The 19,708-nt window shown below is 46.0% G+C and overlaps 1 protein-coding gene across 1 annotated transcript in view; it reads right to left on the bottom strand.

Moving 5' to 3' along the window:
• Positions 1–19,708, bottom strand: part of LOC137371799 (beta-galactosidase-like) — a 149,047-nt gene that overhangs the window by 78,727 nt on the left and 50,612 nt on the right. Inside the window, exon 11 of the mRNA XM_068034679.1 lies at positions 2,858–2,976. Within this exon, the coding sequence (XP_067890780.1) occupies positions 2,858–2,976 (119 nt within the window). The remainder of the gene's footprint in view (positions 1–2,857; positions 2,977–19,708) is intronic.

Here is a 19,708-nt window from a genome sequence, read left to right as displayed (position 1 = left end):
ATGGGGGGGCCGTCCACCCTGATTGCCTGCCCCACTTCTGCAGTTACGTTCACGCCCGGGTGTCCCTGGAGAAGGAGCATGTGGTGACCGCTGGCTCGCTTGAGGCCTTCCGCGAACGGTGGGCACCGCAGGGACTGGTGTGCATCATAGATGCAGAGGATGCTATTTTAATTTGAGTTCTGTTTTAAGAGAAAAAAACAGGTTCGATACAGAGTGAAACTCCCTCAACTGTGCCCCAGTACAAATTATAGAATTCAAGGTGAGAGGTAGCGTAATGAGGAGTGGCAAAATTGAGGGTCTGAGAGTCACGATGGAAAGATGTTGAGGAGGAAGCTGAGCTCAGAGTTCGTTTCTGTTAGTGAGTAGCAACTCTCACCTCTAGGTCAGACGGTCATGTGTTCAAGCCCAACCCAGGCTGACATTCCCAGTGCAAAGAACAAACAAAGAACAAAGAAAATTACAGCACAGGAACAGGCCCTTCGGCCCTCCAAGCCTGCGCCGATCCAGATCCTCTATCTAAACATGTCGCCTATTTTCTAAGGGTCTGTATCTCTTTGCTTCCTGCCCATTCATGTATCTGTCTAGATACATCTTAAAAGACGCTATCGTGCCCGCGTCTACCACCTCCGCTGGCAACGCATTCCAGGCACCCACCACCCTCTGCGTAAAGAACTTTCCACGCATATCCCCCCTAAACTTTTCCCCTCTCACTTTGAACTCGTGACCCCGAGTAATTGAATCCCCCACTCAGGGAAAAAGCTTCTTGCTATCCACCCTGTCTATACCTCTCATGATTTTGTACAATTCAATCAGGTCCCCCCTCAACCTCCGTCTTTCTAATGAAAATAATCCTAATCTACTCAACCTCTCTTCATAGCTAGCGCCCTCCATACCAGGCAACATCTTGGTGAACCTCCTCTGCACCCTCCCCAAAGCATCTACATCCTTTTGGTAATATGGCGACCAGAACTGCACGCAGTATTCCAAATGTGGCCAAACCAAAGTCTTATACAACGGTAACATGACCTGCCAACTCTTGTACTCAATACCCCGTCCGATGAAGGAAAGCATGCCGTATGCCTTCTTGACCACTCTATTGACCTGCGTTGCCACCTTCAGGGAACAAGGGACCTGAACACCCAAATCTCTCTGTACATCAATTTTCCCCAGGACTTTTCCATTTATTGTATAGTTCACTCTTGAATTGGATCTTCCAAAATGCATCACCTCGCATTTGCCTTGATTGAACTCCATCTGCCATTTCTCTGCCCAACTCTCCAATCTATCTATATTCTGCTGTATTCTCTGACAGTCCCCTTCACTATCTGCTACTCCACCAATCTTAGTGTCGTCTGCAAACTTGCTAATCAGACCACCTATACTTTCCTCCAAATCATTTATGTATATCACAAACAACAGTGGTCTCAGCACGGATCCCTGTGGAACACCACTGGTCACACGTCTCCATTTTGAGAAACTCCCTTCCACTACTACTCTCTGTCTCCTGTTGCCCAGCCAGTTCTTTATCCATCTAGCGAGTACACCCTGGACGCCATGCGACTTCACTTTCTCCATCAACCTACCATGGGGAACCTTATCGAACGCCTTACTGAAGTCCATGTATATGACATCTACAGCCCTTCCCTCATCAATCAACTTTGTCACTTCCTCAAAGAATTCTATTAAGTTGGTAAGACATGACCTTCCCTGCACAAAACCATGTTGCCTATCACTGATAAGCCCATTTACTTCCAAATGGCAATAGATACTATCCCTCAGTATCTTCTCCAGCAGCTTCCCTACCACTGACGTCAGGCTCACCGGTCTATAATTACCTGGATTATCCCTGCTACCCTTCTTAAACAAGGGGACAACATTAGCAATTCTCCAGTCCTCCGGGACCTCACCCGTGTTTAAGGATGCTGCAAAGATATCTGTTAAGGCCCCAGCTATTTCCTCTCTCGCTTCCCTCAGTAACCTGGGATAGATCCCATCCGGACCTGGGGACTTGTCCACCTTAATGCCTTTTAGAATACCCAACACTTCCTCCCTCAGCACTGAGGGATTGTTGCACTATCAGAGGGTCAGTATTGAGGGAGCGCTGCACTGTCGGAGGCTCAGCACCGAGGGAGCGCTGCACTGTCAGAGGGTCAGTATTGAGGGAGTGCTGCACTGTCAGAGGGTCAGTACGGATGGAGCGCCGCACTGTCGGAGGGTCAGCACCGAGGAAGCGCTGCACTGTCGGAGGGTCAGTATTGAGGGAGTGCTGCACAGTCAGAGGTTCAGCACCGAGGGAACGCTGCACTGCCGGAGGGTCAGCACTGAGGGAGTGCTGCACTGTCAGAGGGTCAGTACTGAGGGAGTGCTGCACTGTCAGTCAGTTCTTCGAATGAAATAGCAAACTGAGGCCCTGTCAGTTGTGATGGATGTAAAAGATCTCAACAGCAGATGAACTAATCATGCACCCATTGCTGTTTGTGGGATCTTGCTGTGCCGAAATTGGCTGCCTCGTTTCGCATATTACATCGGTGGCTACACTTCAAATCTCCCTGGGATATAAATCCACTGCCTCACTGCAGCCTCCAGCCAGAAACCCTTCAATCAGCACCCTCTCCCCTCCCCTCTGCCTCCCCTCCCGTCCCCTCCTCCCATTCCACTTACCACCCTCCTGTCGCCCATCCCCTGCCCACCCCAGCCCAGATCCACTGGTCTTGTTATCCTGTCTTGACAGTGTGAGTAAATAAAAGCAAAATACTGCGGATGCTGGAAATCTGAAATAAAAACAAGAAATGCTGGAATCACTCAGCAGGTCTGGCAGCATCTGTGGAAAGAGAGTGTGCGGCTATTTCCATTGTACCTGGCTAATCACATCTCGCAGAGCGTAAAACTTCTCCGTGGGATCTCCCGCCTCGGAGAGAGGGGCATTGTAATCATAACTGGTGGTGATTGGTCGGTACTTGGTGTTGTAATCAGCACCTATGAGGGAGGAATTAGTCAAAATTTCAACATCACATTGTCTCCCCCCACACACCAGCCTGCCCCCTCCCCCATCTCCCCCCAAACCCCCATTTCCCCCCCAAACCCCCATCAACACCCATCTTCCCCCATAAACCCCCCACCCCATCATCCCCCGACAACCGCCTCCCCCACACCCCCAAATGCCCCCTCCACAACTGCACCCCCACAATCGCCCTCCCCCCACAGCCCCAGAGGAGGTGGTGGCGTAGTGATATTGTCACTTGACTAGTAACCCAGAGATCCAGGCTACTGCGCTGGGGACATGGGTTCAAATCCCATCACGGTAGATAGTGAAATTTGAATTCAATCAATAAATCTGGAATTAAAAGCTACTCTAATGATGGCCATGAAACCATTGTCGATTGTTGTAAAAACCCATCTGGTTCACTAATGTCCTTAGGGGCGGCACAGTGGCGCAGTGGTTAGCACCGCAGCCTCACAGCTCCAGAGACCCGGGTTCAATTCTGGGTACTGCCTGTGCGGAGTCTGCAAGTTCTCCCTGTGACCGCGTGGGTTTTCGCCGGGTGCTCCGGTTTCCTCCCACCACCAAAGACTTGCAGGTTGATCGGTAAATTGGCCATTATAAATTGCCTCTAGTATAGGTAGGTGGTAGGGGAATATAGGGACAGGTGGGGATATGGTAGGAATATGGGATTAGTGTATAAATGGATGGTTGATGGTCGGCACAGACTCGGTGGGCCAAAGGGCTTGTTTCAGTGCTGTATCTATAAATAAAATAAATAAAAATAGAAATCTGCTGTCCTTACCTAGTCTGGCCTACATGTGACTACAGACCCACAGCAATGTGGTTGACTCTTAAAATGCCCTCTGAAATGGCCTAGCAAGCCACTCAGTTGTATCTAACCGCTACGACGTCAATAAAAAGAAATGAAACCGGACGGATCACCCGGCATCGACCTAGGCATAGGAAACGACAACAGCAAACCCAGCCCTGTCGACCCTGCAAAGTCCTCCTTACCAACATCTGGAGGCTTGTGCCAAAGTTGGGAGAGCTGTCCCACAGACTAATCAAGCAACATATATAATAAAAGCAAAATACTGCGGATGCTGGAAATCTGAAATAAAAACAAGAAATGCTGGAACCACTCAGCGGGTCTGGCAGCATCTGTGGAAAGAGAAGCAGAGTTAACGTTTCGGGTCAGTGACCGATGAAGGGTCACTAACCCAAAACGTTAACTCTAGTCAAGCAACAGCCTGACATAGTCATACACACAGAATTATAACTGACAATGTCCCAGACACTGCCATCACCATCCCTGGGTATGTCCTGTCCCACCGGCAGGACAGACCCACCAGAGGTGGTGGCACAGTGGTATACAGTAGGGAGAGAGTTGCCCTGGGAGTCCTCAACATCGACTCTGGACCCCATGAAGTCTCATGGCATCAGGTCAAACATGGACAAGGAAACCTCCTGCTGATTACCACCTACTGCCCTCCGTCAGCTGATGAGTCAGTACTCCTCCATGTTGAACACCAATTGGAGGAAGCACTGAGGGTGGCAAGGGCACAAAATGTACTCTGGGTGTGGGACTTCAATGTCCATCACCAAGAGTGGCTTCGTAGCACCACTGTGCCACATCCAACCATGAATGGTGATGGACAATTAAACAACTAACTGGAGGAGGTGGCACCACAAATGTCCCCATCCTCAATGATGGGGGAGCCCAGCACATCAGTGCAAAAGATAGGGCTGAAGCAATCGCAACAATTTTCAGCCAGAAGTACTAAGTTGATGATCCATCTCAGCCTCCTCCTGAAGTCCCCAGCATCACAGATGCCAGACTTCAGCCAATTCGATTCACTCCACATGATATCAAGAAACGAGTGAAGGCACTGGATACTGCAAAAGTTATGGGCCCTGACAATATTCCGGCAACAGTACTGAAGACCTGTGCTCCAGAACTTGCTGCGCCCCTAGCCAAGCTGTTCCAGTACAGCTACAACACTGGCATCTACCCGGCAATGTGGAAAATTGCCCAGGTATGTCCTGTGCACAAAAAGCAGGACTAGTCCAACCCGGCCAATTACCGCCCCATCAGCCGACTCTCAATCATCAGTAAAGTGATGGAAGGTGTCATCAACAGTGCCATCAAGCGGCACTTGCTTAGCAATAACTGCTCAGTGACGCTCAGTTTGGGTTCCGCCAGGGCCACTCAGCTCCTGACCTCATTACAGCCAAAGAGCTGAACTCAAGAGGTGAGGTGAGAGTGACTGCCCTTGACATCAAGGCAGCATTAGACTGAGTAAGGCATCAAGGAGCCCGAGCAAAACTGAGGTTAATGGGAATCGGGGGGAAAACTCTCCGCTGGTCGGAGTCATACCAAGCACAAAGGAAGATGGTTGTGGTTGTTGGAGGTCAATCCTCTGAGCTCCAGGACATCATTGCAGGAGTTCCTCAGGGTCGTGTCCTAGGCCCAACCATCTTCAGCTGCTTCATCAATGACCTTCCTTCAATCATAAGGTCAGAAGTGCGGATGTTCGCTGATGATTGCACAATGTTCAGCACCATTCGTGAATCCTCAGATACTGAAGCAGTCCATGTAGAAATGCAGCAAGACCTGGACAATATCCAGGTGTGGGCTGATAAGTGGCAAGTAACATTCGCGCCAAACGAGTGTCCGGCAATGACCATCTCCAACAAGAGAGGATCTAACCATCTACCCTTGACATTCAACGGCATTACCATCGCTGAATCCCCCACTATCAACAACTTAGGGGCTACCATTGACTGGGAACTGACCTGGAGTAGCCATATAAATAGCGTGGCTACAAGAGCAGGTCAGAGGCTAGGAACCCCTGTGGCGAGTAACTCACCTCCTGACTCCCCAAAGCCTGTCCACCATCTACAAGGCACAAGTCAGGAGTGTGATGGAATACTCTCCACTTGCCTGGATGGGTGCAGCTCCAACAACACTCAAGAAGCTCGACACCATCCAGGACAAAGCAGCCCACTTGACTGGCACCCCATCTACCACCTTCTGTGATGAAACATGGGTATAATAAGCTTAATTAGGTAGAACTTAGATATAATTAATACATCCTACCTTTTAGAATTAAAGATTGAATAAATGGTCAGTTTTTAAGACTCACTGAACTCGCCTTTTAACAGCAGAGTTAAAAATTTATAAACATCCCTGTTACAATAGAATGTGAACCAGAAACACCTTTTAAGTTAAAAAAAATCCATTACAAGGTCTCTGCTACAATGGAATTAGAAGATGAAACACACTGAGACATCTTATGTGAGGTCAGTACTGATAACTATAAACTGAATTAGTTGATAGTGTTAGTGATATAGACAGACTGACTCAAGAGGATGGTACAAGGTACCATAAAAAGACAATTACAGATGGTAAATTACAAAGTGGAATGGTACTTACAAAAACAGATGCCAAGTAAACCCAATTATAAACATTTTGGCCAGATAAAAGTTCACAACTTTGAGAAGGGAATTTCCAACAAATACATTAAGTGGGAATGGGAACTAATGATATTGCCATATATGGATCTCAAAAGCAGGAAAAACACACACAGAAAGGTAACACCTACATTCTAAAAGATGAGATAGCTTAGAAACAATATAAACATGAGAGATTTGAATTCCTCATCAATGCTATGGTACTCAGGGAATTTAAGGTAAAAGTTTACTTTAAATTTTGATGGATATTCTTAGATATTTTGCTGTAACATTGTCAAGGTTGAACTTTTGGATTCTATTTTAGAAATAAGATTATGTTTTATATCACCTGGTAATATTTGATATTACTTGATACTTCGCCACTTAAAGTGTATTACATGTTCAACTCTTTAATAAATATATAAAAGTTAATAAATCGTCTCATGTAGCATTCTGTATACAACTACAAGAACCCCCTCTCTGTGTCTCCTTAAGTGGGGAGATACTTATTGAAGAGAGTTTCCCAGACCCTTATAATACCTGGGATATTTATGACTTAGCTATAATTATTTTTTAAAATAGGCTATCCAAAAGATAGTAATATTCTCTGTTGGTTTTCTTTCTTTGAGGGAAGACTAGTTCAGTTCTTCAGACCCAAACAAGTGTCTGTAGGCATCTGACTGGTCTGAACTTAATTAAAGGAGACTTATAGGGATGTATGCTTGATTTGGTTTAGTGCCTATAAGAGGTTAAAGTCATAAAACATTTCAGTTGGTGCCCAAAACGTGTATTGTTGTTAACAGAATTCTGCACTTATCTATTAGTCTTTAATGTTTATTTTAGATTTGTAATTTGGGATTTTCTTCTCCCTCCTGCTTTCACATGCGTTCAAGTCCTCGGAAGAAGGAATTTTCCTCCACACAAGATCAGGGGGCAGGTTGTTCAACCTTGCCCGTCTAAGAGCGAAGTCCAAAGTACGGAAAGTCCTCATCAGGGAACTCCTCTTTGCTGACGATGCTGCTTTAACATCTCACACTGAACAGTGCCTGCAGAGTCTCATCGACAGGTTTGCAGCTGCCTGCAATGAATTTGGCCTAACCATCAGCCTCAAGAAAACGAACATCATGGGGCAGGACGTCAGAAATGTTCCATCCATCAATATTGGCGACCACGCACTGCAAGTGGTTCAAGAGTTCACCTACCTAGGCTCAACTATCACCAGTAACCTGTCTCTCAATGCAGAAATCAACAAGCGCATGGGAAAGGCTTCCACTGCTATGTCCAGACTGGCCAAGAGAGTGTGGGAAAATGGCGCACTGACACGGAACACAAAAGTCCGAGTGTATCAAGCCTGTGTCCTCAGTACCTTGCTCTATGGCAGCGAGGCCTGGACAACGTATGTCAGCCAAGAGCGACGTCTCAATTCATTCCATCTTCGCTGCCTCCGGAGAATACTTGGCATCAGGTGGCAGGACCGTATCTCCAACACAGAAGTCCTCGAGGCAGCCAACATCCCCAGCTTATACACACTACTGAGTCAGCGGCGCTTCAGATGGCTTGGCCATGTGAGCCACATGGAAGATGGCAGGATCCCCAAAGACACATTGTACAGCCAGCTCGCCACTGGTATCAGACCCATCGGCTGTCCATGTCTCCGCTTTAAAGACGTCTGCTAACGCGACATGAAATCCTGTGACATTGATCACAAGTTGTGGGAGTCAGTTGCCAGCGTTCGCCAGAGCTGGCGGACAGTCATAAATGCGGGGCTAAAGTGTGGCGAGTCAAAGAGACTTAGCAGTTGGCAGGAAAAAAGACAGAGGCGCAAGGGAAGAGCCAACTGTGTAACAGCCCCGACAACTAAATTTTTCTGCAGCACCTGTGGAAGAGCCTGTCACTCTAGAATTGGCCTTTATAGCCACTCCAGGCGCTGCTTCACAAACCACTGACCACCTCCAGGCGCTTACCCATTGTCTCTCGAGACAAGGAGGCCAAAGAGAAGATCTGTAAGTACGGAAGGGGTGTTTTCCTGCCAGTGGTACTAAGACCCAGATTTGCGTTTTCGAGATGGTAAACTCTTGATCACAGTTTGTGGATCTTAAATCAGAACTCCCTCATTCTACTTTTGAGGTTTGGAAATTTCCTTTAAAGTTCATTTTAAATCCGAGTTGCGATTCGGTCCTGACGCATTTTAACTCTGAGTTCAGGTTCCGTTCAGGCATAATAGCTAATGATGAAGGGATTGGCTTAATTTTCCCGTTGGGTGATCCATCAACTTCCATTAAATTTCAGAATCCCATTCCACTGCCACAGGCAGATCAGGTGGTCATAATTTTGATGCCGATGGTTCAGTTCGAGCTCATGGTACTATTGTGGCTGACCCCCAGGAGCGTGGGATAACACGTATCCAGTGGGATAATCAGACTGATACCCCAGACCCACATTATTCAATGGTGTATCCATGGTAGAATTGTAGGTCCTGGGTCTCCCTACCTGCATGGTGGCCATGGGTTTCGGATTACATGGCTTCTTCACAATGAGGTTCATGATCAGAATTTGTGGGAGGATTACAGACAGCTACTGGTACATCACCTTCGAACGAAACAGGCACTTCTCCAGGCTCTTGCTAATGATGGTGCTGCAGGCTTTCCTCTGTCTGTGGGACAGCCAGTGCAGTCTCAAATTACACCCCTAGGCAATGTGAATCTTAACTCTATATATGTCATGTGTGGCAAGTCCGGTCTCAGTAATCAAGATAAAACATGATAGATTTTAAACAACCTTGACACGTTGTCAACGCTGGAGTGCTGTACATTTATGGCAGCTCCTCTCCATGATGCTGAGCTCTGATTTAGTCTCCCGATCAATAAGTGCAACAGCTGGATACAAATATATTCCCACCTCCTGACCGCAACCCAGGGAGGGCATGTTATGGACTCAATCAAAGAAATCCTTCAAAATACAGTCAAGTCGAATGGTTTGGTAGCTGTCTATCGATTGGGCAAGGATCTTACACATAGAAACGGGGAAATTGTTCACGGTTGTCTGGTAATCAGTATCAGAATTCTGCTCTTAGACTAGCCTATGAAGGGGCATTGTCTGTTTATCCTGATGACCAGCAGAGATGGGATAATGTTGAACACAATATTAGCTCAAACCATGCCTTGCTGGGTCTGCCCCATACTATGCCTGTGGTCCAACTGCATCCTAAGGTTAAAAATAATACAAAGTCTTTGCTTCACACAGACAGGGACAGAATAGAACATGGACTCCTTCTCATTCCAGTCACCCGCAGACTCGTTCTTTTGGGCCCCCGGTGGGCGCTGTGGTCGGTCTACACCGCCATCTCCCTAGGAGTGTGAGCAGCATATCTCCCCAGAACACTGGGAACGGTCTAGCACCACACCTCGTAGAGATAGCAGGGTCAGCTGGGATCCCTATGGGGATGAATTTTACACTGGCCGTTCCTATCACAGAGTAATAGAAGGTTCCAGGGTGGACAGAGGCTGCGATCAGAAAGACTCCCAACAGGATCGGCATCCACCCCAAGGGGGTGATAGTCATGACTGTAAGCCTTCTGAAAGACCACCTAAGGGATCGGGAAAGCATGAGACTCCTAAGAGGGAGGGGCAGACTTCAGTTAGAGTCATCAGAAATCAAGGCAGGGCTGATAGTCAGGACTCAGAAGCATCTCCACAGTGAAGGGCTGGCACCCAGCCGGGGTCTCTCGAATTCCCCTATGGCCTGGCAACACTACCCACTGCTGAACAGGTACAGGCACTCTTTGATACAGGAGCTGATTACTCAGGCATGGATCCTGTAATTATAAAAACTCAGTGGTGAGATTTGGGAAGCCCGCTTTATCAGTTGCCTGTAGGGGGATTCACACAGTGCAAGACAAGATGATTGACTTTTCTGCAATTCCTGTTACTATCTAAGGTATTACAGCCACCCTGGAGGTGGGATTAGTACCTGATTTAGTTTTCCCTCTTATTATAGGACAGCCTGATATTAAACACTTCCTTAAGATTACGTCCAGACCTGTGTAGGCATCCACAGACCCGGATGACCAACAGAAATAAACTCAGGCACAGCTAGACCACACCTGCCTGGAGGTAAGGGCCTGGAGTGTTTTTTTTAGAGATACAGCACTGAAACAGGCCCTTCGGCCCACCGAGTCTGTGCCGACCATCAACCACCCATTTATACTAATCCTACACTAATCCCATATTCCTACCACATCCCCACCTGTCCCTATATTTCCCTACCACCTACCTATACTAGGGGAAATTTGTAATGGCCAATTAACCTATCAACCTGCAAGTCTTTGGCGTGTGGGAGGGAACCGGAGCACCCGGAGGAAACCCACACAGACACAGGGAGAACTTGCAAACTCCGCACAGGCAGTACCCGGAATCGAACCCGGGTCCCTGGAGCTGTGAGGCTGCGGTGCTAACCACTGCGCCACTGTGCCGCCCCACAGTGGTTCCAGCATTTCTTGTTTTCATTATAGACACAATTCAATATCCCTGAACTTTGAAAAATCTGCAGGCAAGTTTAGAACTGAACATTTTCTAAATCTTTTACACCGACCTTGTCGAGCTCTCAGCACCTCTGTATGCTAGAGTAGGTGAGACAGTAAAAGGCCCGATCGTTTTTTTCCCCAGATGATTACTTGAAATTGCAACAACTGTGCCGTGATGTACAGAAGGCTATAGATTTGGAGCAAAGGGACTTGCAGATCCCACTTAAGCTTTCTGTTAAAACATCATCTAATCAAATTGTGCCGGTTCAGTTTCATTCTTATAATTTTTCCAATGTTGAAAGACGGTACAATAAAAAGGAGAGTCATGATGATGATAGTTCAGTGCCTCATTAAAGCACGACCCCTTTAGGGGATACACCCCATTACAATTAATACTGAGATATGTTTTGTGAATGGCCTCTGATGAGAGAAGAGCCACTCAAATCCGCTATGACAAATGGGCCTCCTATTTGAGTGATCCTATGCACATTTTTAAATTTCTATCCTCAGACACGGGCTTAGAACATCTCCCTGTTATGGAAGATGATGATACTGAGGAGGGAGTTAAACAAGTACCTCTGAAACCACTTACAGATTATCATCAGTTTATTTACTGTGATGGGTCATCAATGATGATTTAAAAAGAAACATCCCAATAATCCACAGCTGGGATGGGGATAGTAATAGGTACCTTTCGGGCTTCTTATTCTTTCTATCCAGAAGAATTATTGTCCATACTCCTTGGCCAACGGACAGCACAGTATGCTGAAGCTGCAGCATTACGGTATGCTTTAGAAAAGGCAAACCCTGTTAAACCTGCATTAATTTGTACAGATAGTGACTATTGTAAACGGGCTTCCAACTAAGACCTAGTGTTCTGGGAGCAAACAGGTTTAACCAAGAATAAAGATAAACCCATAAAACACAAGTCGTTGTGGGAAGATATTCTCCATTTGCGAAAGGAGAAACATAATTGTCAGGTAATTCATGTACCCGGACATACCACTGGTTCAGTACACTCAGAGGGCAACAGTCTTGCAGATGGACAGGGAAAACATTCAGTCTGTATGAGACCCCCTCGAGAGGGGCCTGCCATAGTTAATGTAATCACTAGGGCAGAACGGGCAGCTAATCAGCATGAGGAAGTGATTCAGCTATTAGACCCGACAAAAGAGAATCCAAAATAATATCCATCAAAGTACTTCTATTCGGAGACCGCAACTGGTATTGTACTGGTTAAGTTGCCCAAGGGTGTCCAGGAAGTACCTCCAAGTCACAAACGAGAACAGCTTGTAAAAGAGGCTCATGAAGGTATATATCAGGCATATAGTGGCGCCCGAACAACATTCTGTAAATTGACTCCTTTGTATTGGTGGCCAGGCATGCTTAAAGCCTGTGAAATATATGTGGCAAATTGTGAGCCATGAAATTTGATCAACAAATAATCACTTATTAAATCGCCACCAATGGCTCCGGTGAAGCCTAATAAATCAATGGAGATATTTTTTGTTGATTTCATTGGACCACTTCCCCCATCAATGGGGTATAAACATGTTCTCATTTGTGTTGATGCCTGCACTTCTTTCTGCTGGCTGGTCCCTGCAAAAACTGTTTCAGAAACCGCACTTTCAATGCTATTACTGACATTATTACTGTAGCTGGTGCACCTAAGATCCTACACTCAGATCAAGGCGGAGCCTTTGTTTCCAAGGTTTTCAAAGACTATTGTGTGCAAAGGGGGACTGGGTTAGAGCACAGCACACCATGTCATCCACAGTCAGCGGGACTGGTGGAATGTAAAAACCAGGAAGTAAAAAAGCTATTGACTAAAGTGTTGAGAATCAGAGGGAAGTGGACCGCCATCATTCCAGAGGTACAGTTATCACTAAATAATGCGCCATGTGTGCATCAGGGACAGTGTTCTCTAGAACACCGTATTATTTAATGAATGGTGTTGAAATGCATACACCACTTACTCATGGTTCTTTTATTGCCTCTACGCTTTCTGACTCCTTTGCCTGACAGCAACAATTAGATTTGAAACGAGAAATAACAGATCAAATTCATAAAATTGATCAGAGGATTAGAGAGAAAAATAAACAAAAACAGGTAACTAACAAAGCTTGGCAAACTTTGGTAACCGGGGAGTGGGTTCAGGAGAGAAAGTTCGAACAGAAACCTGGTTCGAAACCTATTCAAATACATTCTGTTATTAATGAAAGAACTGTCAAAATATTTGCTAAGCAGCTGAAGGGCAAGCAATTTCTTAAAATTGTCTCTGTAGACAACCTGAAGAGGTGTCCTGAAGGGTACAAGAATGGAGGAACAATACAAGGCTGCAGTCCTATACTGTCTTTCAGGACACAGCCTGGAGGATGGCCTCGGAAATGACGCTAATCGAACTGTAATCAACTGCGTCAATAACTGTTCCTCCCCCACGCAGGACCTCGCAGTGCCTCAAAGGTTGGTTTCACCGGAAACCACACCCGACACAACGAGCGATCGTCAAGTCACAACAACAGAAGACGGAAACACTGCGGGAAAGGAACAAAGCACCAAAGATTCTCAGTGATGGGTCTTGCTCTCGCGTAAAGAAAGGATTAAGGTACTGGTAAATTCTTTGTTAAAGGTCTTCCGGTTGCAAGCAGTGAAAAAAAAAGCCAAGTGATGTCACAGGAAAGCTGCAAGGTGATTGGTTGGTGAGTCACTGCTGTTAGGGAATAGCTCTAAATAGCTGGGTAAGTATCTAAAGTAAGAAAGGTTTACAGTTTTTTTTTCATATATAGTAAGTAGTTGTTTTTTAGGGAGTTCTGTAGTAACGAGGACCAGGGAAGAAGGGCCCGAGAGGAACTGATATTATTTGACATTAAGATCTTCCAAAAGGTTACTTTAAAGGGCTAAGTCATGGCAGGAGACCTCAAAGCCGTGGTGTGCTCCTCATGCTCCATGTTGGAAGCCGGGAACATTTCCAGTGCCCGGGACCGGCATGTGTGCAGGAAGTGTGTCCAGCTGCAGCTCCTGGAAGCCCGGGTTTCAGAGCTGGAGCGGCGGATGGGGACACTGGGGGGATTCCGCGAGGCGGAGAGTATCGTGGATAGCACGTATAGAGAGGTGGTCACACTGCAGGCTCAGACAGGCAGGAAGGGAATGGGTGACCACCAGGCAGAGGAAGAGGACTAGGCAGGCAGTGCAGGAATCTCTTGTGGCTATTCCCCTGCAAAACAGGTATACTCCTTTGGATACTGTTGGGGGGGAATGGTCTCTCAGGGGAAAGCAGCAACAGCCCAATTTATTGCAACACGATTGGCTCTGCTGCACAGGGGCGGAGTAAAAAGTGTGGGAATGCAATAGTTATAGGGGATTCAATTGTAAGGGGAGTAGATAGGCATTTCTGTGGCCGCAAAAGAGACTCCAGGATGGTGTGTTGCCTCCCTGGTGCTAGGGTCAAGGATGTCTCAGACTGGTTACAGGACATTCTGAAGGGGGAGGGTGAACAGCCAGTGGTCGTGGTACACATTGGTACAAACGACATAGGTTTAAAAAAAAAAGGATGAGGTCCTAAAAGCAGAATATAGAGAGTTAGGAAGTAAATTGAAAAGTAGGAGCTCAAAGTTAGTGATCTCAGGATTACTACCAGTGCCACGTGCTGGTCAGAGTAGAAATAGCAGGATATATCGGATGAATACATGACTGAAGAGATGGTGTGAGGGGGAGGGTTTTAGACTCCTGGGGCATTGGGACTGGTTCTGGGGGAGGTGGGACCAGTACAAACAGGACGGGCTACACCTGGGCAGGACCGGGACTGATGTCCTCGGGGGAGTATTTGCTAGAGTGGTTGGGGAGGGTTTAAACTAAAATGGCAGGGGAATGGGAACCTTTGCAAGGAGTCAGAGGAGGGGGGGATCAAGGACAAGAACAAAAGACAGTAAGGAGAATAAGAAAAGTGATAGGCAGAGAAATTAAGGGCCAGAATAAAACAGGGCCACAGTGAAAAGTAGTGTAAAGGGGACAGGTAATGTTAAAAAGACAAGCCTTAAGGATTTGTGCCTTAACGCGCACAGCATTCGCAATAAAGTGGATGAATTAATCGTGCAAATAGATGTAAACGGGTATGATATAGTTGGGATTACGGAGACATGGCTGCAAGGTGACCAGGGATGGGAAATGAACATCCAGGTGTATTCAGTATTTAGGAAGGACAGACAAAAAGTAAAAGGTGGTGGAGTTGCATTGCTGGTTAAAGAGGAAATTAACGCAATAGTGAGGAAAGATATGAGCTCTGACGATGTGGAATCTGTGTTGGTGGAGCTGAGAAACACCAAGAGGCAAAAACGTTAGTAGGGGTTATATACAGACCCCCAAACTGTAGTGGTGATGTTGGGAATGGCATTAAACAGGAACTTAGAGACGCATGCGATAAAGGAACATCCGTAATTATGGGTGAGTTTAATCTGCATATAGATTAGGCAAATCAAAGTAGTCACAATATAGTAGAGGAGGAATTCTTGGAGTGTACTGGGGAATTCTTTGAGGAAGTGACAAAGGTGATTGATGAGGGAAGGGCTGTAGATGTCATATACATGGACTTCAGTAAGGCGTTTAATAAGGTTCCCCATGGTAGGCTGATGGAGAAAGTGAAGTCGCATGGGGTCCAGGGTGTACTAGCTAGATGGATAAAGAACTGGTTGGGCAACAGGAGACAAAGAGTAGCAGTGGAAGGGAGTTTCTCAAAATGGAGACGTGTGACCAGTGGTGTTCCACAGGGATCCGTGCTGGGACCACTGTTGTTTGTGATATACATAAATGATTTGCAGGAAAGTATAGGTGGTCTGATTAGCAAGTTTGCAGACGACACTAAGATTGGTGGAGTAGCAGATAGTGAAGGGGACTGTCAGAGAATACAGCAGAATATAGATAGACTGGAGAGTTGGGCAGAGAAATGGCAGATGGAGTTCAATCCGGGTAAATGCGAGGTGATGCATTTTGGAAGATCCAATTCAAGAGTGAACTATACAGTAAATGGAAAGGTCCTGGGGAAAATTGATGTACCGAGAGATTTGGGTGTTCAGGTCCATTGTTCCCTGAAGGTGGCAACGCAGGTAAATAGAGTGGTCAAGAAGGCATACGGCATGCTTTCCTTCATCGGACGGGGTATTGAGTACAAGAGTTGGCAGGTCATGTTACAGTTGTATAAGACTTTGGTTCGGCCACATTTGGAATACTGCGTGCAGTTCTGGTCGCCACATTACCAAAAGGATGTGGATGCTTTGGAGAGGGTGCAGAGGAGGTTCACCAGGATGTTGCCTGGTATGGAGGGCGCTAGCTATGAAGAGAGGTTGAGTAGATTAGGATTATTTTCATTAGAAAGACGGAGGTTGAGGGGGGACCTGATTGAGGTGTACAAAATCATGAGAGGTATAGACAGGGTGGATAGCAAGAAGCTTTTTCCCGGAGTGGGGGATTCAAATACTAGGGGTCACGAGTTCAAAGTGAGAGGGGAAAAGTTTAGGGAGGATATGCGTAGAAATTTCTTTACGCAGAGGGTGGTGGGTGCCTGGAACGCGTTACCAGCGGAGGTGGTAGATACGAACACGATAGTGTCTTTTAAGATGTATCTAGACAGATACATGAATGGGCAGGAAGCAAAGAGATACAGACTCTTAGAAAATAGGCGACATGTTTAGGTAGAGGATCTGGATCGGCGCAGGCTTGGAGGGCCGAAGGGCCTGTTCCTGTGCTGTAATTTTCTTTGTTCTTTGTTCTTTGTATGCAGGATGGTTTTCTGGACCAATACGTTGAGGAACCAAGTAGAGAACAGGCCATCCTAGACTGGGTATTGTGTAATGAGAGAGGAATAATTGACAATCTAGTGGTGCGAGACCCCTTGGGGATGAGTGACCATAATATGAAAGAATTCTTCATCAAGATGGAGAGTGACGTAGTTGATTCTGAGACTAGGGTCCTGAATCTTAGTAAAGGAAACTACAAAGGTATGAGGCGCGAGTTGGCTATGACGGAATGGGAAACGTTACTTAAAGGGATGACGGTGGATAGGCAATGGCAAACATTTAAAAAGCGCATGGATGAACTGCAACAATTGTTTATCCCTGTCTGGCGCAAAAGTAAAACAGGAAAGGTCGTCAAACGATGGCTAACAAGGGAAATTAGACATAGCATTAGATCCAAGGAAGAGGCATATAAATCTGCCAGAAAAAACAACAGACCTGAGGATTGGGAGCAGTTTAGAATTCAGCAAAGGAGGATCAAGGGAAAATAGAGTACGACAGTAAGCTTGTGGGGAACATAAAAACTTACTGTAAAAGTTTCTATAGTTATGTGAAGAGAAAAAGATTGGTGAAGACAAATGTAGGTCCCTTACAGTCAGAAACAGGGGAATTTATTATGAGGAACAAAGAAATGGCTGACCAACTAAATGCATACTTTGGTTCTATCTTCACAAAGGAGGACATAAATATAACAGGAATGTTGGGGAACACAGGGTTTAGTGAGAGAGAGGAACTGAAGGAAATCAGTATTAGTAGAGAAATGGTGTTGGGGAAATTGATGGGATTGAAGGCTGATAAATCCGCAGGGCCTGATGGTATGCATCCCAGAGTACTTAAGGAAGTGGCACTTGGAGAACAGTGGTAGAATCAGACCGAGTCAGCATGGATTTACGAAAGGGAAATCATGCTTGACAAATCTAACAGAATTCTTCGAGGATGTAACTAGTAGAGTTGATGAGAGGGAGCCAGTGGATGTGGCTTATTTGGACTTTCAGAAGGCTTTCGACAAAGTCCCACATAAAAGGTTAGCGTGTAAAATTAAAGCGTATGGGATTGGGGGTAGTGTATTGCGATGGATAGAAAATTGGTTGGCAGACAGGAAACAAAGAGTAGGGATAAATGGGTCTTTTTCCGAATGGCAGGCAGTGACTAGTGGGGTACCGCAGGGATCGGTGCCAGGACACCAGCTATTCACAATATATATTAATGATTTAGATGAGGGAACAAAATGTAATATCTCCAAATTTGCAGATGACACAAAACTGGGTGGAAGGGTGAATTGTGAGGAGGATGCAGAGAGGCTTCAGGGTGATTTGGACAAGTTGAGTGAGTGGGCTAATGCATGGCAGATGCAGTATAATGTGGATAAATGTGAGGTTATCCACTTTGGTAGCAAAAACAGGAAGGCAGATTATTATCTGAACGGCTATAAACTGAGAGAGGGGAATATACAGCGAGACCTGAGTGTTCTCATACACCAGTCGCTGAAGGTAAGCATGCAGGTGCAACAGGCGGTAAAAAAGGCAAATGGTATGTTGGCCTTCATAGCGAGAGGATTCGAGTACAGGAGCAGGGATGTCTTGCTGCAATTATACAGGGCCTTGGTGAGGCCACACCTGGAATATTGTGTGCAGTTTTGGTCTCCTTATCTGAGGAAGGATGTTCTTGCTATGGAGGGAGTGCAGCAAAGGTTTACCAGACTGATTCCTGGGATGACGGGACTGACGTATGAGGAGAGATTGTGTTGGTTAGGATTATATTCACTGGAGTTCAGAAGAGTGAGGGGGGAATCTCAAAGATACCTATAAAATTCTAACAGGACGGGAGGGGGGAATCTCAAAGAAACCTATAAAATTCTAACAGGACTTGACAGGGTAGATGCAGGAAGGATGTTCCCGATGGTGGGAGAGTCCAGAACCAGGGGTCATAGTCTAAGGGTACGGGGTAAACCTTTCAGGACTGAGATGAGGAGAAATTTCTTCACCCAGAGAGTGGTGAGCCTGTGGAATTCGCTACCACAGAAAGCAGTTGAGGCCAAAACATTGTATGTTTTCAAAAAGGAGTTAGATATAGCTCTTGGGGCGAAAGGGATCAAATGGTATGGGGCGAAAGCAGGAACAGGTTATTGAGTTGGATGATCAGCCATGATCATGATGAATGGCAGGGCAGGCTCGAAGGGCCGAATGTCCTACGCCTGCTCCTATTTTCAATGTGACATGCCAGAAACGTCTTAGTCCTTGAACACCTCACACTATGCGAGTTCCTGCACAGAAGCAGAAATCGAACATTTTACTGCATTTGACCCGAGTGACATTTGGAGGGGAGGTAATGCACATAATGATTCCATTCATTATAACATTGTAAGAGTGCGATGACACAAAGGAAAACGTGGCAGAAAGGCTCGTCTTTCTATCGCCAAGTTAGCTTCTGATGGAACACACACCTTTTGTAAAGATAATCAAGATCCGAATAACACTTCTATCCAGGAAACATCAGAATTCCCTGATGTTCAGCTCTATTCACTTCATTCCTGGTGTGAGGATATTGGCTGGAATGTGACTAAAAATAGACTGAAGCACATTTTAGTTTATGCCAACAGGACTTTATCGATTCACGATCAAGTGGCAGCTACGGAACCTTACATCTCTACGAACACAACCTCTGAGGATGTTACTTGCTGTGCTCACACTTTCCAACATATTAAATCCTCTAAATCTAGAAATTCCTATGCTCCTGATGTTATTTATACGCCTGTTAAACCTAGTAAGCTTAGTACTGTACTTAGCCACTTACAGGGCATAGATTTGATTCTTACCTATACCAATTATTTAATTGAAGAAACTATTAAAAGGGCACAACACTCGCTGTCACAGGTTAAATTGACTAATAACTGGCAAGCTCTAGATTGGCTACAGGCTATTGGTCAAGGGGTTGTCAAGGCAATGCCGGGGTTAACCACTGCTG

This window comes from Heterodontus francisci, chromosome 7 (assembly GCF_036365525.1).
Source record: "Heterodontus francisci isolate sHetFra1 chromosome 7, sHetFra1.hap1, whole genome shotgun sequence".
NCBI lineage: Eukaryota > Metazoa > Chordata > Chondrichthyes > Heterodontiformes > Heterodontidae > Heterodontus > Heterodontus francisci.
Note: the sequence above shows the minus strand (reverse complement) of the source record. Positions and strands in the feature narration are given on the sequence as shown.